The sequence below is a fragment of the Falco rusticolus genome, chromosome 4 (assembly GCF_015220075.1).
Source record: "Falco rusticolus isolate bFalRus1 chromosome 4, bFalRus1.pri, whole genome shotgun sequence".
Classification (NCBI taxonomy): domain Eukaryota; kingdom Metazoa; phylum Chordata; class Aves; order Falconiformes; family Falconidae; genus Falco; species Falco rusticolus.
Window position 1 is genome coordinate 82,491,056 of NC_051190.1, and position 22,593 is coordinate 82,513,648.

Genomic DNA, 22,593 nt, shown 5'->3' on the forward strand with positions numbered 1-22,593 from the left:
TGTCACAGCTGCAGGCCCGTCCCAGGAGCCAGCACGGGAGACACACTCTCAGGCACCAAGGTGATTCCTAAGTTGCAGATATGTAAGTATATGGTGTAGATTGGTTGTAAAACTCACAAGTGTTTTCTTTGTGTCATATAGACATACATGCACATAGGATTTGTGCTTTAAAAAAAAAATAACCCCAAAAAATCAAAACCAAACACCCCAGACCCCCAGACATACACAGGAATGTCGTTTAAAACAAAAAAGGCAGCAGCACACTTCTCCAGGACTGTGCACGGTAGGAGCCACGTGGCTTCCCAGAGGGAAAGCAGGTCTCTCCCCGTTTCCCCGGGCCGCCGCTGTCCCGGGGCCTGCCGCAGGGACACCGCGGCCCCCTCCCACCCCCGCAGCCCGCCACCGGCCTCCTTCCGCCCGCACGGAGCCCCGTCTCGATGAACGTCCAGGCCCGGGCTGCCCGGCAGAGGCTCAGGCTCCCATCTGGGGTCGAAGCGGCGGCACCGTTTCTAACGGGGCGCTGGGACGGTGCCGCCCCCTCCCCGCTAGGCCGGGCCGGGCCGGGCCGCTCCCCGTCACCCCCGCGAGGCGCTAAAATGGCGGCGGCCGCCCGCGCCGGTGGCCGGTGAGCGCAGCGGCGGCCTCTCCGCTCGCCCCGCCGCGCCCCGCCCGGAACGGCGGCCGCCCCTGCGCGGCCCCTCGCAGCCCGCTCGCCCCCGCAGCGCCCCCGGCCCGGCCCCACAGGCGGGCGGCGCCGGGCTCGCCCCCTCGCAGTGCGGGGCCGGGGGCGCGGAGGCGAGGCGAGGGCTGGCTGGCGCGCACCGAGCGAAGGCGTGCCTGGCGGCGGGGCTGCCCTCCCCCGCTCGGCCGGGCAGCCCGGCGCGGTCCCGCCACCCTCTGTTCGCCCCAGGGCGGCAGCGGGCGGCTCGGCTCCTCCGGGAGAGCCGGCCCCGGCACCTGCGCCACAGCCTGCCCCCGGGGAGCGCCCGGCCGGGAGCAGCCGCACGCCTGAGCGCTGCGGGAGCGGCCGCTGTGGCGGGGGGTCTGGCTGGGAGGGGCGGCCCCAGCGTGTGGAGAGGGCGAGGGCTGGGGCAGCGGAGGGGGTGCTACAAGCCGTGGGGCACGGCCTTGGCGGCTGGCGAAGGCGGTATCCGAGATGCCGGCCCTCTGAAGCAGCTGTCCGATCCCCATCCGTACGCCTGCCGGCCTTCGGCACTCCCTGGGACAGATGTTGACACGCTTGGAGTTGGCGGACAGCTGCTCTTCTCTAGATAGCACTTGTTCCACCTGCAGATTTTATCTTGTGTAGAAAGAAAGACACGGCCATTTGTCCCAGCTCCCCCCCGCCCCTGCCTGACAGCTGCGGTCAGGCTGTGGGCCAGCGAGTTCCTCGGCAAATGGCCACTGGCCCAACACCAGCTCTGCGGAACAAGCGGCTGCGAGCGCCTTTGCTCCTGCTGTTCAGGAGGTGCCGCAGGCCCGGCACACCCGCCGCAGTCACTGCGTGTATGTGCAATGCGCCCAGGATGCGCTGGAGTGGTCGTGCAGCCAATACAGGCCGCTCCAGATATGCCCATCCAAGTCCCGGTTTTGTGTTTTCAGCAATAGTGATCTTAATGATGTAGGGCATAACAACACATGCAGTAAAAACATTTTTTTTTCTGATCGATAATTTTATCAGCTGCTAGAAAACCCAGGTCCATAATCCTTACGTTACTAGGATTCATTGCTCTAGCAAATCATAGCACATCAGTAATATCCTCTGAAAAAGCAAAATTGTGTCTGTATTTTTCAACATGAAATGAACAAGCAGAGTTTTCTGGATGCATGATTTAAAACATCATGTGCATAAAGTTGCATAAAATAAAGTTGCGACTGCATTGCAAGGTAAGCAGTTTTCTTGATCCCCTGTGCTGGGTTGGCTGACCTGAGTGAGAAGCCCACCCTCCAGTCAACGTAACATTACTTTTTCACTTTGTGTCTATGAACTGTGATTATCCACAGAAAAGATGATTAGTGTAAGTGTAACATAATCGTTGGAGGATTTTTATCAATTACAAATAGAGTCTTTTAATTCAGTATCTCTTTAACTCTTTTAGACTTATGTTATAGCTTGCCAGGTGCTGTGATATATTAATTCTGGTGTGCATATTAATTTAGACACTGAATATGCATATTTTATAATGTAACCTAAAATTATGCAGTATATTCTGCTGACTGTCAGGCCATAAAAAAATGGCTGAAGATGTGTGCTTTAAGAGGAATGTGGATGTCTTAGCATTGTATCCAGCTGGACAGTTAAGTAAAGTATGTTTCTCGGTTTGGCTTTTACTAAAAGTAGAGCACACAGTAAATGGTAACCTTTCATAGTACTTTCTGTATCAGATGTTCCCTGAACATCGTTTGTATGTGAAATGTCAGTAAATCATATTTATACCTAGTCCATACATGTTGTGAAGGAAGAAATGGTGAAGATCTACTGACATACGCAGCAGAGCTGTACTCGCAGTAAGCAGTTAACTGCCTCAGCCCTAGATACACAATCCTTCTCCGGCAACCCAGAATTGCTTGAGGGTCTTTAAGTTCACAGAGTTGTGCGTGAACTTCTACCACAAGGAGCAGAGGAGTGAGGCTTAATGGGCTGATCTCTGCCTGTTCTAACTGGCTCGTACAGCTGGGTGGAAAGAGTATCAAGAAGGCAAACGAAAAAACACAGGACCTGCCCAGTCTAAGAACTGCCAAATTTCTGACCTCCCTGAAGAAATCTGTTATTGCAACAGTAAAACTCAGTGGTAGCACCTTTGAAATTACCTGCATCTCTACTACTAAGAATGGAGGGCAGGGCAACATGAAGTGAGTACAGGAGCACTTGTTTGGGGCTGGCAGTACTGATCAGAGAACTGATCTCCGAGAGCTTTGTGAAACAGCTTAAGATGTAGGGCAGATGAGGAGAAGAAACCATGCGAAGTGAAGGAAGGCAAAGCTTTCATGAACCTGTGGGTGTTCTAGGTTGATAGAAGTGTATGTTGTCAGATGAACATGCTGAGAGGCTACCATAGAAAGATGGATACATGACAGGGCATACTTCAAAGTTTTTGGAAAGCGTACTTTGAATTTCTGGCCAGGGCATCATTCCAAGTGTTGCATACCTGTCTGCAGCCTCACAACTGCATCTACTGTTTGTATGGTTAATATCATAGATAAAGAACTAATGTAATTTAATAATTCAGGGACAAGGTTTTCAAGGTCTCTAGGTCCTATGAATGAAAAAAAAAAAAAAGCGTGTTAAGGGGTTTCAGTGTTGTCTAGCCTTTTTTTAGTGGAAATCAGATGGTCTTGAAAATCTACGTCTGCCCACTAGTATCTTTAAATTCCTAGTACAACTTCTGATTTACACCAAGGGTATTTGATGCTTTGTGAAAAGAAAATGTAAAACATATACTTACTGTCAAAATTATTAAAATACGTATTTTAGAAAGAAGCAAACCCATAAAATCTAAGGAAGAAGTTTAAATAATGAGTAAATTACTATATATATTTTTTTTTTCTAAGTCATACAAGGAATTATTATAATGCCTATGTGTAAACAAATTAAGACTGTGTAAACAGTCTTGATAGGCACATTTTCTGAGTTTAAATACCTAAATGTGTGTGCCCTTACTGGCTTTGAAATGTTTTTTTGGTATGGAATAAAAAGAAATGTTCAGATGGCAGACACAGACACATAAGTGATCTGTCTTCCCATGAAACCTTTTTGAGAAAGATGATGCAAGGTGGCTCCTTTGATGATTGGAGAGAAGTTAATTCCTTTTATTCTATACCAATTTATATAAACCTTGAACCTCAGCCAATCTCAGTATCAGATAATGCCTCCTTACCTGTTGGTTTGGCATAATGTTCTGCTGGCTGAAATAAGAAAATGAAAAAATAATAATTAAAGTCAATCATATAAGAGGGAATGAGTTTATATTTTTAAACCACTGCTGTTAAAAGGACATGAAAAGATGTACTTTTGGACACAGAAACCTGTGATCCTAGGAAAACTGATTAACTTAGCAGTAGGTAGGAGAAGAGTGCTGCAGGCCAAAAAGGATCAGTTTGTAAGAGACATGCAAAGTCTGGAAGGCATACAGAAAGGGACAAGTTCTTTTAAAATGTTAGAGGAATTAAGCTCTACCTGGGGCAAATTAGATACCTTAATACCAGAAAAAAACCCAGACAGATCAAGGCTTGGAGATAGTCAAGATGAGGCTGTTACTAAAGAAGGAGTAAAGCTAGTTAAAATATAAACCTGTAAACTAGGTATAGAACCACAGTGACAAAGAATATGAGGAAATTTTGGCTTTTCCACCTGAAAAGTAGTTCAGGGATGTACAGGAGAATTAGATAGTAGCTTTGTAAGAGCTCTGTATGTCCTGTCAAGACTCACCTGCTTGTCTTTACTACTCGCAGTAATGTTTTTTTCTGGTTACTTGTGACAATAGACACAGAAATATGTATTTGTTTTTATGGATTATTTGAGGAAGCCAAATAAACAGTTTAAGAAAGTAGCAATATGGGATCATCTCATTTTCAGACATACAGGAGATTAAAACTAAAGCACCTCAACTTTGTAGGGTTTGCTCTTGACATGTTTTTTTTTCCAAATGCAAGATCAGAAAAGGTATCTGCTTCCCCTTTGTATCTGGAGGGATTATTAAAATAAAACCCAAACACCAGCATCTTGGGAAGCTAGAGAGTAAGTAGGCTTTGCAGTTGGAAAACGAGTAGATCATTTTAGGCTGATGGTGGGAGGTTAATTTTTATCATCAGTCCTGTTATTTTTTTTCTAAAACACTGGTGCTAGTCTTGCAACATGTTAAAATCCACAAGGAAAGTTTTAGTGTGTCAATTAAAATTTGTCATGTAAAGGTCATCTATAATTATTCTAGTGGAAATCAAGAATATTTATTTAAAGCAATGAAAAATAAAGAGGAGCAATTAGTGAAAATTACTTGGCAGCTCACTAATATTCTCTGGTTAGTAGGTAATTTGTTATTTATAGTACACTAGCAAGCTCAAAGTGGTAGATACACAATTAAACAAAAAAACCCTACGAGCACATAGGAGATAGTTCCAGCCTCAGTGGATGTGCTGTTTGATTTAAAACAAGATGGTTAATGAATGTGTGTAAATAGTAAGTTTATATGACAGGAGAGAAGAGGGGTGAAAAAAGGGCAAGAGGTTTCACAATATGCAGTAATATGAAAAATAATAAGAAACATGTACATTGATGTGCTTGGTGTCTGTCTTCTGTTGCCTGTCTGGCGCTGGGGCTGGACAATCCACACTGCATCTTCAATGCAACTTTCCCTTTAGGTTTGTGATGCCAGGATGCCAAACTTCTCCTGTGTTCTAAGCAGGATTTCTACAAACTGCAAAGTACATGGGGCTCATACTGCCTGGAAAAATAAATGCTGTTATGGAAAAAAAAAGAATATATCACTTAGTTTGTTTCCATTTCTTTACCATCTGCTGCTTTGTACTTTCAGGTGTGTAGAATGCTCACACTGTCTCTGCCATCTTGTTCTTTGCATCTTTCTCTGCTATGATTTCTACAGAGGTATGGCTTTTTAGTGCTTGTATAATATTATTTATAAAAAAATAAACCATTTATAAAGTGATTAAGCACCATTAATGTTAAAAACTTTGTTACTCTTTTTTCTTGTTTTGGTTTTTCTTTCCTTCTACCATAGGACTAAGAAGTATCCCAAGTCTTATCACAGTTTCATAGGTTAAGGCATTTGTGGATTAACAGCAACAAGGTAAGAATGTATTCCTTTAAAGAGCAGAATTATACATCTACACTCCCTGATTATTATTTCTTATTTTTTTAACATGAAGTATTATGTAATTGTCAAGCTACTAAATTATTTTTAATTTCCCGGCAAATTTAACTGATTTAAACATGACAGATTTGAACAAACAGTATTCTTTTGCATTAGAGAGTGTAAGCTGATATATTTTCTTTTAGATTTGCATCACATTTATAAATTTTGTGTATTTAAGAAACTGAGGTTTTGTGCTAATACCTTAGCAATAAAAAGAAACATCGAGTGTATTTTGAGCTAAACTATTGGCAAAATTGCCTGGTAGCATACCGATACCTGAGGTCTGGGGTAGCAGTTTCAGTGTAACTCATAGCAAGTATACTCTACCCACCAGAGTGGGCAGCTCTTGGAGCCGGCGGAGGGGTGCTATGGCTGTAAAGTGTTCTTGTGACAACTTCTGGTCTTCCTAGTTTTTCAGGAAAGGAATGGACTGCAGGAAATGTGTAGCTGGGTTTTTTTATGCTTTTGCAGACACGCATCATTTATTTCCTGGCAGGCTGGTGGCTGAAGTGAGACTACATTCTGCCCAGATGCCCACAAGAGTGACATAAAACTCTTTAAAATGTGCTTCTCCCTGTGCACAGTAAGTAGCTCTGCAAGGCTGGGGTTGGTGGGGTATCTTCAACCATTATGCAGGCTGTTATGTCACCTAAACATGTTCAGTTTCCAGATTTCCAGGCAAATAATTGGAGTATGACATTGGGCCACATTAATTTCTCTTGTTTCCAATGCGGCACTGCAGGGTCCTAAATCAGTTACGCAAATGACATGCCTTACTTTTTCCATCTGTGCAAATCTAGATTATGGTGTTTATTATATCCTTATAGGGGGTTTAAGACAATGCTCTGTCAAAGTTTCTGGACACTACAGTTTCCAGCCAAGTCTAAGCACATTGTATGTTACACAAAATCAACTACTTGACAGTAGAATTATCTGATTTAGAAATCTCCAAACACGTAGCCAACCATTATTAAATAGTTGAATTGAATCCAAACCTTCACCGTCAGCCACCGGTAGTTAAAAAGCAAGAAAAGTGATAAACCCCACAGATTTCTAAACTGCGTTTAAATATCTTACTGTACAGTAGTTTACATGACTTCCACAGTGGGCCAAAGTTCTAAAACACCAGAATTGCTTGCTCAGCTAAATAAGTAGCTCTGTGAGCAGCAGAAAAATAAATTTACATTCCATGTCACTTAGGAGTGTATGTGTATCTGCTGCCCCAGGCTAACATCAATTATATAGCCTGTCACCTTCATTGAAAGACCTGTGGTTATCCAACTATTTTCAAAAAAAGCAAAAATATGGATACATTAAAAGGTTGAACTAAAACCACAGGTATAATAAGGCCTTCCCTTGTATTCCTAAAGGACACTAAAGAACAAGAAACGGCCAGATGAATAAGCAGAACTGATCTTGCTGACCCTAAAAGATAAATAAATCTGATTTTTGCACCAATCTCACTTTCCTACCTAGGCAGTAACAAAGAGCATTCTTCTTTTGTTCTATACAACTTGTGTGGAAATGTCATTTTCTATATAACATATGTGGAGAAGCCACTCAGTGGCTTTTCTTAGGAGAAAAATGCTCTAATAGGGGAAGCATATTTTTCTGAACTCAGAAGATGACATCTTTTTTTGTTCCTTAAAAATTCATCACAATAATTTTGTCACAAAAAAGCAACTTTCAGATGATCCTAAAACCCCCCAAACTTGTCAAAGATAGGGAAACACCGCTATATACAGTAGGGGTGTGTGGGCTTCACACCATACAAGAATCGTTGTGAAGAGTAAGATCTTTTCATTTGTACAATATTGCTGTTTTCACTGAACCAGCTTTTTCTGAGGTGAAGCAAGACTCAGAGAATGGTATTATTTTGAACTGTGAAGTATCTTTTCGCAGAGGATTTCAGAGAACATAGGAATGGAAAAATCTCTGTCTTAATCTCCGCCTTCCAACTTTCAAATACTGTTAATGCACAGAGCAAAGCATGTTTGTTTTAAAATCAGTGGCACAATTCAAGGACGGAAATCATTCCTCCACTTTGCATCACAGAAAACAAAGTAATGTCAGGAATAAAATTGTTGTTCTTGCATTTAAACTGTAGGAGAAATACTTAGGCACCATTATTACTCCCAGTTCTCAGCTATTATAATGGTCAGTTTGGTATCCCATTGCATATACTTTACCTTGCATTCAAGTCAAGACAATAATTAGAAATCAGCTTCTCCAAGCAAGGGGATGAGTTTTCATAGGGACGGAAGATAACTCTTTATTGGGAATATACCCATACATACATTTTTTGTTCTGTAATTGTAATTGATTCTGTAACTCTCATTAAATGTCATTTTTGGAAGTCTAGAACATATATAAGCTCTTTGGACCTGCTAATGAAGAAGTAATTTTAAAATTAGATGCTGGGCTTATGCAAGGGTTTATTTCAGGAGTATTTTTAAATCAACATGGAATTATTACATTCTATAAGGGTGTTCTTACAGTAAAAAATATTTCAAATGTGAATAGAAGTAAAAGAAAATATGAAGACCAGTAATTCAATGAAATCTGTTTCCAAATACAAGTACTAAATTTGTAGTTAAAAAAATTGGGTAGGGCTGTGCTATGTGTATTTGATGTGTAATCAGTACTTTTAATGAAGATTCAGCTGTCAAGAGAATACTTAAACCACGAGTTCTGAACAGAAATGCAAGAAACTACCTACAGTTAAATCGTTTTCAACATGCTGAGTTTATACTTCTCCAAAGTTCAGTTTAGACTGACACGTAACAGTTTTCCTAACTCTAATATCAGATCTAAGATTTAACTTTCTTGATCAAAAACTATGGCTTGACAAAGCTCTATCTCAACAATAATGAACTGGCAGATATATCAGGTACCACCGCTCTTCCGTTTTCAGGTTGTCAAGCAGGGGCCTGTACTTCATTTTCTGTGTATTGGCATTCAAATTTGTGAAAGTTGACAACAGCAAGTAACTTAATGGTTGAAAGCTCCTATGTATGCATAACATTACGTGTTAATTATTAGAAATCTAATTGTTCCAGCATACCTGAGTGGCAGTAAGGTGATATGTTTATCCTGGTCTAAGGGATGAAATGTCATTCACTTTAATTCAGGCAATTGTGAAATGTTTTTGATCTCACGTGACCCTATTTCATATTGAAAATAAACATGCAGAGCTCTTTTTACATGATGATTTTTAGTCTTCTTGCTGACCAGGTACTCTGTGAGCTGATAGAAGTACCTTTTGAGAGCCATTTGTGTTTAAATGATGAAAAACTAATAGCAGTGCTGACATTAACATAAATAAATAAAATAAATAAAAGGGTAATAAATTAATAAGTTGTCCCATTTTAATGTAGCCACTAAAGTTCTGCAGTTTCTTCTTGATACAGTTACATTTATAGTCAGAGGTATTCTGCAAAGCTGCTGCAAAACCGTTTAATTGTAAAATTACATGTCTTACAGTTCGATTTCAGTTTTGCTTGCTCTTGTAGGTTAGGTGGCTGTACCAGACTGGTGAATTTGTGAATGAAGAGGCCAAAGCATAATAGATTTGTGTATATTTTAGACATTTTAAATGTTAATATTTTACTTTTCTCTGTCCCTATAGAATGTTGGGATGAGAAATGGTGTTGATTAGTTTCTGTGAGATTTTGAGAAAAATGAAAGTTTGAAAGAAAAAATATGAGCACAAGAGACAATACAAAAGACAACAAAATATGGGTAACCAGAAGGGCAAGTATCATTGGTAGAGAAACGTGGATGAGAAATGCTGTATAGAATTTAGAAAATGAGTTGTCTAAGACTGATGTGATGTGAGGATGTGAACACATAGTCTGGGTCAGCCACAACAACATTTTGTAATAACATTTTAACACATTAATACTTATTTGAAACTGAACTATTTTCTAAGGAATTCACTATTGCTTGTGAGGTAAATGTAGTATTAGGGATGGATATAGTGCTACGTGTGAGGCAAAGGTAACACTAGGTCAGGGTAAAAGGAAGTAAAGATGCATCAAAGATTACTGGGATAATAGGGGGAAGGGAGGAAGAAGAGAGGATGCTGATGTTGATTTGTTGAGACAAGGGTGATGGGGACAAATGGAAGGAACTGGAGTGAAAAAAGTTAGACGTATAGTCAAAGTATGTGAGTATGTGACTGGAAAGATAAAAGCGATACTGAAATCTCTGGGGTTTTTTTATTATTAATCTCATGCGAAATGTTATCAAAAGGCAGGCAGAGATGGATAACTAGAATATCAAATTCAGTGTGCAGCAGAATGAAATCATTATCTAATAAAGGCAGGTAGGTATAGTGATAATAATTATTTTTAATTTTATTTCAGGTGCTCTGAAGCACTTATGTGCATTACGGATTCAGTTGCTTCGCAACAACCAGTTAAAAAAACTTGGCAAATAAGTGAAGGAACTGAAAGGAATGATAAGCTTGCAGACCCTAAGTAATACCTTGTTTTTATTTTGCAGAACAGTGAGCAGTAGTTTTTAATGTTTCCTATCAGGATGTTACTTGTCTGTTTCCACATCACTTCTCAATAGCTTTTGAAGCTAATTAATAATTTCAACCAAATTTGACAGAAGAAAGAGATATCCAAAACATGAAAACTCCACAGAGAGTACCTCAAGTAAGAAAAACCTGCCAAATGAGTTCAGAAGTTAACTGGTTTTGGCTGCTGGCTAGCCAGTCTTCTGGATGAGTAGCTTGGAGGCAAAGCAGTTTACTGCTGCTTTTTTGTAAGGGAACATGAGAGTACAGAGGGATTATCATAGAGGTGAAGGGAGCTGAGAAACGTGTGTTGTTGCTGTTGAGAGTGTGAGTCATAGGTTATAGAACCCAAACTCCTGCTTCATTAGTTCTGTTGCTCATAGAACTTACTTTCTGCATCTTTTGGCAGGCTGTGGATTTCTGTATTTATAAATATACTTTAGATATTAAGTATAATAATACCTGTTAAGTAGCATACTTTTTGATATACTGGCTGGAAATGAAAGTAGTATAGGCTCTGAAATTTCAAGTTATACATGACAGCATTGGCGCCACGAAGTTAAATATAAGAAGTAGCCTCCAGGGAAAGCAGGATTATATGCTATAAACCTATTGAAAGTGAAATTGTAAGCAGTCTTTTTCCATGGTTCCTAAAAGAATGTCATCATAGGTCATGCCAAACGCTCAGTACTTTGAGAAAACAGGAAACAAGTTTCACATCTTAGTGACCCAGTTAATGGAGGTGAATGTCATCAAGCCATACCCCCTTATGCATTTAGAAAACTGGATGTCTGATTGCAGGAAGGGAAAATATGACTCGGAAAGTACACTTTTAATTGAACTTGATACTGGGCCAAAATTAAAAAAACAATCAAGTGTTTAGGAAGACAACATGCCACCCAAATTACTGTAATTTTTTTCATTATATGCAAGATTGAAAAAATAGTCGATTTAAGAATGCAGTTGTTTGAAGTGGTTACGCAAAGTCTGGACAGACATCCTATGTATGAATGGTGCAGTCACTTGAATTTAATGTTATAGCCTACAAATTAATAAGGAGCTTCAACAAGCACAGGGGGTTTGTTGTACTTGTTGCAACAGTCTGTGGGAAATAAAGACAAATAGCAGATAGTTAAAGTGCTGCCGAGACATTACAAATGGCAGTCACAATGGCATAGCGAAAACTGGGTGCGTATTGAAGTGGCTGGGACCACAGAAAAGCAAGTGTTTAAGAGAACTATCAAGCAATATATAGAATATACCAAACTACCCTGATAAAAGACAATTGTTCTTTATTTCAAAGACATGAGAGTAAACACTGATCAGTGGAAGAAAATAATTTTAACTTTACGTTCACTTTGTTTTGATCTTTGTAGTCATGAAAAAACTGTCGTTGTATTTGTTTCAAAGAGATTTCATAATGAGTTCTCAAATTAACAGGACTCTATTGGTTTAATAAAACACACTGTCATATTTGAAGTAAATTACAATAATAAATGAACAAAATAAAATTTAAAAGTCATATCCTATATATCAGATCATATTACTATATAATTTGTATGCCTTCTTGCAATATTAAGAAATGTGTAACGGGTGCAGAATTTGCACTGTGTAGCTTTGGAGAGGGCTGTGCCCATAACTCACCTTTATAAAATAAAAACTGTTTTGGGAATGGGAGAGTTCTCACTGTTGTGAGGTTGATTTTTTTATTGCCAGACAATCTGATTAAAAACCCCGCTTGCTAGCCTTCAACAGAGCTTCTGGATGCATAATAATTTATTATTTTGTAGCTTTTGGGGACATTAGAACTATTAAAATGGGGCAGTCTAATACACTACTATTGTTCACTTTAGAATTAGTATTCAGCTGCCAAAATGTTGTGTTTCTCTTCCTTAAGGCCGTCTTGTGATTTTTAGCCACTGCCCTGCACTGGATTTATAGCATACTACTATTCTTCTTCAGGCATTCAGGGAAGACACTCAGCTTCTAAAGATTTACTGGATGGGTTGCTCACAACTGCAGCCTTCTGGGAGATACAGAAGGTTTCTTTATGGGCTCACCTTGTGTTCACATCTCCCTGTTGGAATCCAAGATTTTTGTTATGTACTCTGTAAGTTGCCTGAACTGATTTATTATCCACAGCTGATAACATCTTGCTGCTAGACCTCAGAAAACTCTTTTTGTTCTTCACTATGTTTCTACCACAGTAGTTCTTTTCTGCCCCATGTGGGATAGGCACACTGTTTTCCTACATTCCAAATAGAGAAAACAGACAAAACTGTGGCAGAAGAAAGCATTATCCCTAATTTGTAAAAGTAAAATTGCATGACCTTGACAGGAAAGTAGATAGCAGAGCCAAGAATGGATCCCAGATGTTTTGTAAAATAAGACCATCTTGATCCATACAATGGATGGATTTATTGTAAGAATGAGCAGTAGAAAAATTCATATACTCTAAAATAAACCTACAAGTAAGTGTTGAGGAGGGACATGCTCCGATTATCATCCAGATTCAGAAGTACTTAGTATCAGCCCTGGTTTGTGCCTTAGAAAAATCTCTCTTGAATCTTTGAATAAATCCCACTACCCACATCCCACTACCAAACATACCTGCTTTTAAAGATCTTTCTGAAACATTTTTGTCTCTGGAATGCTATCACATACTTTCTTGACTCGAGAACAGACTTATCAAATGTATACCTAATCTTCTTTCTGATTAACACTTTGTAGAAAAACTAGATATATGCTACTTTGGTAAAAATGGAACTTTTTTTTTTTTTTTTAGCTGCCACCTTGTGGGTCTTGTAGTACTTTTAAGTACAGTAACTTTTTAAAAGCTGTTGAAGAACTAAAATATTTTAATATTTTAGTTCTCTGAATACATGAACAGGTGTTTCCTGTGTAGGAGATACCAAATACCCATTCCAACCTTACCGCGCCCTGAAAATAACCGCTAAATCACATCAGGCAGTGGGCCGTCTTTGGCAGTCATACTTATCCTGAAGAACATAAAATGGTGTCTTGTAGTTTACAAATCTGTGTGAAAGATTTCCAGACTTTTTTCTTCTTCTAGTATCTCTTATTTGCTTCTGTAATACCATCTTTTCTTCCCTAACTGCTAAAATTACATGTAACAGGTTCTTTTACCCTAGAGTGATTATTAGCCATAGCCTGTCCTCAGAAAAAGAAAAACAGACCAGTGTAAACCTTGGTAGAAGGTATCAAAATTGTTAATTTAAGGTATTTTTTTTTCTTTGCTCCAATATCAGGGTGGCAGCCTCCTGATTATTTTTACTGTCCCAGAAGAACAGCATTAGTATAGAAATGAGAAAATTTCTATTAAATTAAAATTAGTATAGAAATGAGAAAAATAGCACTATTATGTTTTTCATTTAGGAAAAAACTCCACCCAGAAACACTTTTTTATTTGTTTACTTGTTAGCTAGGTAGCTAGTTAGGAATGAGCCAGTTTCTATTTTAATCAACCTCAGATATCACTCTCATGAAACATACTGATCTGACACGCCAGCTAGGCAAATGTTCCACATCTGGCAGAGCAGCAGCACAGGGATGACACCTGTCTCTGGGTTGCAAAGGTTCGGTTATTCAGGTGATAGGAACCTGAACCTGAGTATTTTAGTCAAGTTCTTAATGGGCTTATAGAGCTTAGTACCTCAAGTCTCAATGAAAGTTAGCGGGACCCAGGTTCTCACAAATTCAGGCCCTTTTAAACATTTTCCTCTTTAAGTCTCTTGAGTTTTCAAACTCATCGTCTGCCAAAACATTAGAGGACTGGGTGTTTACATTTTATATTGTGTCTATGGGATAAAAAACTATATATCAGCTACGATAAAGCCTTAGGTATCCTAAAGCTTATCTGGTTATAATAACTCTCTCCCTCTACAAATTTTGTGTCTTACCCTTAAGCTGTCACACCTAAAAGACTACTATTATTTAAAATAAGCATCACCTAACAATACATAAGAAAATCAAAGGCAAACACTTAGTGGTTTTGTCTGTATGTCATAAAAAATAGAAAAAAAACTTCAAAGGTTTGGAGTGCGTGATGGCACCTTTTACTCAGTTCTTGCCTGTGGTATTTTGCATATTCTGCAATAAGCCAATTCTTGCAGTCTGAGTGTAGTTGAATAATTTTGCATGTGTAAAGAGACTGTGTTTTGTTTACTTAGCATAAGATCAATTTGAATTTTGTAATATTTTGTACATAATCTTCAGCTACTGGTTATCTTTACTTTTTCTGCCTTGCAAAGCTAGTTGTTTTTCTTTTGCTGGGTTTGGGTTTTTTGTGATGTTGTTTGGGGTTTATGTATACATTTTATAGACCTATTCCATAACCCTCTGGCACAAGGCCCAGGCTATTGGCTTTGTGATATACTTGCTTCCTTCAGTACAGTTCCTTGACAGGAAGTGTAAGAATTGCTTTCCTCTTCTCAAAGCATTGATAGTTGCTTTTGATTTTAATCGGTTTGAGAAAACAGGTAAATTAATCTTGCCTGTTCTTTTACATGCATTTGTTGGTATAGCAAAAGATCTAACAAACAGCTGCCCATGTTATTTGCAAGATTTGTCAAGAAAATAGAGGCTGTATGGCACAAATAGTTTACTTTGCCAAATACTTTTGATTTGTGTCTTTTTCATTTGAAACTGTGTATGTTTATCTCGTATCTTGGTCTGTATTTTTGGGGGGTAAGACAGATAAAAGCCTGTGCTTAGAAACGTGTACCTACAGTTGTGCATTCAAACTAGTATGTTCACAACGGTGAGCATGCTTACTTAGATACGGGTAATATCCTCAGCTATCTACGTGTTTCTGTACAGTTCAAATATGTATATGCACATTTCTTGATGAGGTACACGCTGACCAAGCTTTCAAATATAAATCTTCATGAATCATAGAATCATTTAGGTTGGAAAAGACCTTTAAGATCCTCAGGTCCAACTGTTAACCCAGGACTGCCAAATCATCAAGAGGTCTTTCACAGCTTGTCTACTGTAAATTCTACAGAAAAAAACCTTGTTGTCTTAAGAATAGCCAGGTGATAAATCAATCCATAAACATGCCACAGTGGACCCAGAATATCAACTTTGGTGATCTTTGGCGATCTTTGTTTCTGGTGTTCAGAGAGCTGTGCGATTGGCAGGAAGACTGACAATTACTGGAGAGCACAGAGAAAGGTGTTGATTCCTACCCCAGCTCTACCTTATAAGAAAAGAAGCAAGGAAAAACTAAGTAATCTAGAAAATCTGCTCCCAGTCTTTAGGAGAATCAGGGTGCAGGACTTGAGCCATGCAGCCACAGGATTTGCAGGTGCTGGAAGACTGCGTCGCTCTGTCAGGAAGGGGAGCTGTTAGGTGGGCTGCAGCGAGTGCCAGGGGTTGATGAGGAGCTGCTGGATCTGACCACATGGCTATTTGCTGACACATTCACTTTGCACTAGTACCTCCAGTCTCTCGAATCTTTGGTCTTGTGTTACACCCGTGCTCAGCACGTCTGTCAGACTGTTTTATTAATGATCATTTTTGACTAGGGAGTGATGACTGAGGCTTAATGTGCTGGAAAATACGTGTTGCATTTACAGCTCTAGAAACACTTCTGTAAATTTTCCTGGACTTAATCTCCTAAGTACAGTTATGCTGTAATCAGTCCTGGATTAAGACTGGAGGCATTAATTTGTATCAGGCTGTACCCTGGACTTTCTATTTAGTGAACTATTTCTCTAACACTACAAAGCTTCTTCACCATCTGTGGAACATTACCACAGCGTAGTCCTGGCTGTCTCCTTTACACCAGACATGTGCTCACACTTCTGTTACCTCCAGGCATGACTCCTGCAGTTCCTTCCTAATTGGTCCCCTAGACACCACGACTTATAAACATACGTGAATTCAAAATGCTTCTGCCAGAGTTACTTGTTCTAAACCTTTTAGCTCACTTCTGTTCCATAGCTGAAGTACTTAGATTAATATGCAGTTCAGATCATTGAAGTTATCCCCTATTTGACTTAACGGTCTCCAACTTGTTGTTTAATATTTAAACTTATTTTTTAATTAAAGTGCAAACCAGGAAAATTTGAGCTTTTGTTTTCATTGCAGTCCTACAGTTTTCTCTGTAATTAAGCAATGGGAATTGAACTGGCCTTGAACCAGGACTTGGTTTTGCTGTTCATACAGAAACTTCCAAATCTTTATGGACTTCTGCAGTAGGTCTCACTTAAGCAGCATGAAAAGTCTTGCTTTCTGGTTTCTTGGTTTAAAACTTCTGATCCTACTGCACTCAGAAGAAAAGACTTTAATTTATTGGACAGAGCTTTACCCTAAAGCCTTAGGAAGTATCACTCCATGTTCCCATTTTGAATTGTGAAATTCTGAAGATTTACACTGCTATTGTTACAAAGCTCTGCACAAAAAAAGTGAATCACCTTGTGCAATCAGATAGATAATACCAGCCTTTTCAGTCGATATAACAAATAAACTTTTTATATCCCTTTTAACAACAGTTACACAAAGAGAAAGGGAGTCAGCACTTCATCTTTGTAACCACGAAAGGTCTTGTGTTATGTAGTCAATGGCTTTTGGAAAGAGAATAAAATACGCCCCTAGGGACTACAGTGGGATCTAGCAGATGCACGCAACCAGCCAGAAGACTGATGATGCCCTCAGGTATTTATAAAAATTTAAGGAAAGGCATACATTTTTAGGCAATTTGAATTAGATAAAGTTATTTTTATTGATCTGATAAAAGGGTTTTAGTAATAATAATAATAATAAAAATATTTTAGTAATGAAGTATAAATGCATCAGGAAGTCAACGAAATTGCTTCATAAAGTAGTAGTAGCAGCAAGAGGCAGCAAATGAATCCTTCTACCGAGAGTATTGTGGCGAGTTCTAGGCTCTCCCTGTAGTTCCAGAATTTTCTTTAAAGATAGCTGAACAAACAAAATATCATTTTTCCAATATGTCTTGTCAGTGTTTAGTTTTACTTTTATTTAATTAAAAACATCTCAATACAGTTCTAGGCTGAGTCTCAAGACAGTGATCAGCATCGTAGAGTTTTGATGCCCTCTAGTGCTTTTATAAAATAATCTCTTGAAGAAAGTATTTTCTTCTAAATAGTGTTTAAAATTTTACGTATCTTGCCTAGTTTGGTAAGCAGTTTCCTTTTTATGCTTCCTAAGCTGAGAATATTTTAATGATGTCTTATAATAGCATATCACGTAATTTTTAGACTTCTTAAAACATTCAGATGTGGAAAACAGCATGATCCTGGCACAAGCAAGCAGGTGACTATCACCTGGCACCTCTGACTTGTACCATATGACCATCCAGAACAAACCTTGAAATCCCACACAGTCTCATCTGCTGTTTTGATGCTTTAAAACCAAACAATGTTGTGCATAGATGACTGAAATGGTATCATTTTAAACAGTAATGTAGATAATGTTTAGAACAGTAATTACATACCTGCAATTTATATATATTTCTTTAATGTGTATATCAAAAAAGTAAACCTGAAAGTAGTGTATTTAACAGGAATTTTGAAAAGGCTGGGAAAAAAAGGGTAGTTTAATCTTTTTTTTTTCTTTTTTTTTTTTTCTGATAATTATAATTGTCTTTATCTCTACCATGCAATCATTCACATATATAGACAGTGACATCATTTTTCTGTGAAAGAAAAAAAAGTGCATGGAAATGTATGTCTACAGGAAATAAAATACAAGAACTACATAAATTTTTTAAACAACCAACCCAACAGATACTTGTTTCCACAGTAATTTAATAAAAGATTAACTTGAACATTTCAAATCATCTGCTAGTTTTCAGTTCATTTGAACAAGGAATTTAGGATCAGTTAGGACAGCTAATCAAAATGCTGTACAGCATTAATGTTTTAATTTGAACTTTTTGTTAAAGGTTTTGAATTTGGAAATCCCACAAATAAGTAATTAATTTGGGGGATTTTTTTCTTTTCCATCTCTGAAGCATTTACTCAATTTCCTCTTCTCTTGCCTAAAAAAATACCCTAACCAGAGAAAATATCCAGTAAAAATGAGCTTTTCAGAAAAAATTCTGGTCTTTGTATTTAACATACTTGCAACTCTATACTATTCTGATGAGACAACCTACTTGCTGCTGTCTGAAATGTAATATTGAAAGGTATTCCACATTTGGAAATGGGTATATAAAAATGCTGTTTATTTATAAGATCAAATACTGATCACTAGAAAAAACAGGCTTTAAGTATTAAAGCATCAGAAGAGCTGTTCTATATTATGGCCCAGAAAACTGTCTCCTGACTGGCTGTTCAAAAGTACATACTCTCTGGAAAATATCATGACTTGTAGAATTCAACTTTTTTGGCCTGCACTTGATGTTACTTTTATTCTTTTAAATTTCAAAATCATAGAAATGAATGTAAAACTTATCTCTGTTATCTTTGTGTCTGGATTGAGGCAGTCTGAGTGTTGCATTTTGAGGTGATACATTTTAGATGCCATCTTTATAACAGCAAATTTACAAACTTCAAATATCAGGCTTGTTTTTATTGTCTAGCTTTACTTGTGGAAATATTTGAAAAAATTATTAAGGGAAATGATAAAAACCTACACGTGATGATATTCTTAACAATTTGATTTTATATCGCTGCTCACTTGAATACAGCTCTTTACAATGAAGCTAATTTACATTTAAAAATTCTTGCCCACCTTCAGTGGAGTTAATTGTCCTTATTGATAGAATTGATGTACAGCTTCCCCTCCATCGTATTTATGTAGACGCTTACACTTTGCAAGGTACCTTTTCATGACAAAGTGTGTCATACTGGGTGGACACAGTCCCATGGTTTATATTAGGTGTGTGTCACTAAAGGTACCTCTTCAGGAAATAAGTTCTTAGAAGATCAGGTTTTAATATTTTATCTGAGTTAAAAGGATTTGATCTAACATGAAGTCCTTGTCAATTCTGCATTGATGATGTGTGTCTGCCACTTCTCTCTCCCAGCCTGCAGCTGTGGCAGGATGCATGAACATAAGCCTGCAGTGTTCTGGATTCGGAGGTTGGACTAGGGATATCAGCATGGTGGCTGGTGAAAAGAATCACAGTGAAATAAATGTGTATTTGCTTTAATGCAGGGGTCCTCAAACTACGGCCCGCGGGCTGGATACGGCCCCCCAGGGTCCTCAATCCGGCCCCTGGTATTTACAGACCCCCCCGCCGGGGGGTGGGGGGAAACCAAGGGGCCGCAGATGACTGCCTGCCACTGCATCCGCGCGCCGGCCCCCTGGTTAAAAAGTTTGAGGGCCCCTGCTTTAATGGGCATCATATCACTATGAAATCATAAAATTAGTTTTATGACTTTAATAAGAGCATTAAAAGTATACAACAATTATAATTTCTGGGGGGGAAAAAAGCAGTTGAAAATAACAAAATATTTTTAAGTCTACTATAAATGTATTTTAAATAATTTCTAGCATGGTCTTTTTTTTCCTTAGAATCCTGTGATTTTGACCTTTTCTTATTTTGTTTTGCCACCTTGAATTTGTTAAAGGAAGGAAACCTTCCAAAAATCGAAAATTTTCAAATTCTCAGTGTCTTCATGACTTTTAACTTCACTTTCTACACAGAGTGTGTGTAGTAAATTATCTCCAAAGTAGTTTGGAAAGTTTCAGGTAATGCTCATTTGCTTTGTTCTTTTTGCAGAGTACCATTTGAGAACCCTGAAGATGCCATTTTACTACAGGCAATCACAAGATCGTTAATGGAATTTTCCTCTATTGACTGCAACAAAGTAGCCACCTGTCAAGAAAGATGGATTGAAAACAAAGCAGAAGAACCCCATGAGAAGCTGACAGTCCTATTTAGATGAATGCTTTCTTCCTTAAGAAAAAAATTATTCCTCTCTAGCGTGGAGATAAGCCCCTTAAGTTAGTTAATCTCTCTATAAAACAAGTACAGTAAACCATGCATCTAATTAAATGAACTTCCAGCCAAAAAAGTGTTAGTGTAACATTCCTTTTATCATTAGATATGTAATATGGAGAGTGAAGAAAATAAGAAAACAAATTCTAAATAGTGGCAATGTTAGAATAAAAGTTGCTTGGAGCGTAATCCTTGCCATACTTTCGTTATCAGAAATTATTAAAGCTAAATGCTCTTGCCATACTTTCGTTATCAGAAATTATTAAAGCTAAACTGCAAGTTAATTTTTAAGAAACTAAGGATAAATAATTTCATTCATTATCATTTCTACTGAAGAATTAGACTTACTGCATTCACTGGCAGTAATTTGTCTTCATCAAAATAAAGATATGAGAAAGCAACCAGTAAGCTTTTCTCATCTCTGAGACAGATCAAAGTTTCAATTTGCTAATTAGTGTGCTCCGCAAATGCACTGAAAACTCTTTTAAGTTTTGTGAGGATGCTCATTTAGTCTCAGTGCGGTGGAACCATGAGTTCTTAAGCATGCCGATATCTCCCTCTTGGCTGTGGCTGCTAATATTTTCCGGGGATGCAGGCCTCTGCTTACCAGTCCTTCCGCAGAGGCAGGATTTGCTGCGCACAACGCGCTGCCCCGAGACTGCTGGCTGGTTTTAACATGCTCTTTTATAGCCAAGTGGGTCATGCAGCACTGTACCACCACACCTGACACATCCGGCTTCTACAGCCTGTTACCATTAAGGAAACTAGTGGGAAATGTGCACACAGAGGGAAAATGATACATTTCCTCACATCTTTTCCCCTCCATTCTGCCAAAAGCTAAGTCAGTGCTCTCTGATGTATTAAAGCCCTTCTTCAGTCTGTGGCTTGTCTTCCGAGTTCCTTCTTTGCTAAGTTAGCACAGAACCACAGGACACTCTAGGCTGGCAGGGATCTCTGGAGCTTGTTTAGTCCAACCTTCCTGCTGAAAGCAGGTCTGAGATTAGGTTATCCAGTGCCCTGTCAAGGTGAGTCAAGTATTTCCGATGAGGGACATACCCCCACTTCCTGGCAATCTCTTTCAGTGTTTAATTGCACTCTAGAGCATTTTCTTGTATTCAGATGGAATTTCAGCTGCAACAGCCTGGGCCTGTTGGCTGTTGTGCTGCCCCTGTGCATCCCCCATCTTCTCTATAACTACTTCTAGGTATTGTAAGACTGTGATTAGATCTCCCAAAGTCATCTTTTCTCTAACAAACTAAATTCCTCCAACCTTGTGATCATCATGGTGGCACCCTCACTGGACCTCTCCTGTTTTTTAAGTCTCTCTTGAATTGAGTTGATCAAAACAGGACAAAGTATTCCGGATGTGGCCTAGCAACTGCCAAGCCAAGTGCCATAGTTACACCTTTGATCTGCTGGATATATTAGACTTTTGTTGTCACTATTTATCTTCACTGCTGGCTGCAGGTGAGCTTGCTGCCTGCACTCCAGACCTCCAGGTCTTTTTGATAGAATTATAGAATGGTTTGGGTTGGAAGGGAGCTTAAGATCATCTAGTTCCAACTCCCTGAGACAGACAGGGACACCCTCCACTAGACCACGTTTTCAGCAGTCCCAGACAGATGCTTCGGATTACTCCATCCCAGATACAGGACTTCATCTCTGTTACATCTCATAATTCCTTTCACTTTTTTGATATTTTGATGTTAGATTCCTGACTTTTTGATTTCACCTTCCTTATTTTTCTTGCTTAAAGTTCCACACATATTGTAAATGCCCTTAAATTAGCCTCAATTTTGTGATTTAAAAGGTAGATCAACATCTTGGCTTCGATCAGGTTTCGAGAATGTTTAATTTCTCAAATTGAATCAGTCTACAGAGAAGCTAGGCCAAACTAAGCTTCAGCTAGCATGTTTCCTTAAAGAGATCCTCTTTAAGTAACTGTCCATTAGGATTTACTGAGTGTAATCCATAGTTTGTCTTGAATCTTTTGAACTCCGACAGCTGACTGTGCTCATGGACATAGTCGATGATGTAATCATTATGCAGCAATTTCACAATCCCAGAACCTGTAGATTTTACATGTCATAATAGACATAGAAAAGGCTGAATTTAAGAGATTCTCTCTGAAAGTAGACTGTATCCCACTTGGAACTAGACAAACGTAGTAAGAAATGTCATTTCAGAGTAAATTTCATTGATTTGAAATTTTTGTATCAAATCAGAGGCCCAGTATTTCTGGCCTGGATATACTCCTGCCC

The 22,593-nt window shown here is 38.9% G+C and overlaps 1 protein-coding gene across 1 annotated transcript; it reads left to right on the top strand.

Moving 5' to 3' along the window:
• The first annotated feature begins 596 nt into the window (after window positions 1-596).
• Window positions 597-21,211, top strand: LRRC72 (leucine rich repeat containing 72). The gene is given in 12 exon segments (XM_037386952.1): window positions 597-648; window positions 2,246-2,302; window positions 5,736-5,755; window positions 5,757-5,804; window positions 8,679-8,760; window positions 10,238-10,351; window positions 14,738-14,780; window positions 14,782-14,825; window positions 16,914-17,014; window positions 17,016-17,076; window positions 18,329-18,356; window positions 20,114-21,211. Coding segments are annotated over 12 exon segments (816 nt in total). The 3' UTR covers window positions 20,280-21,211.
• Window positions 21,212-22,593: the final 1,382 nt, after the last annotated feature.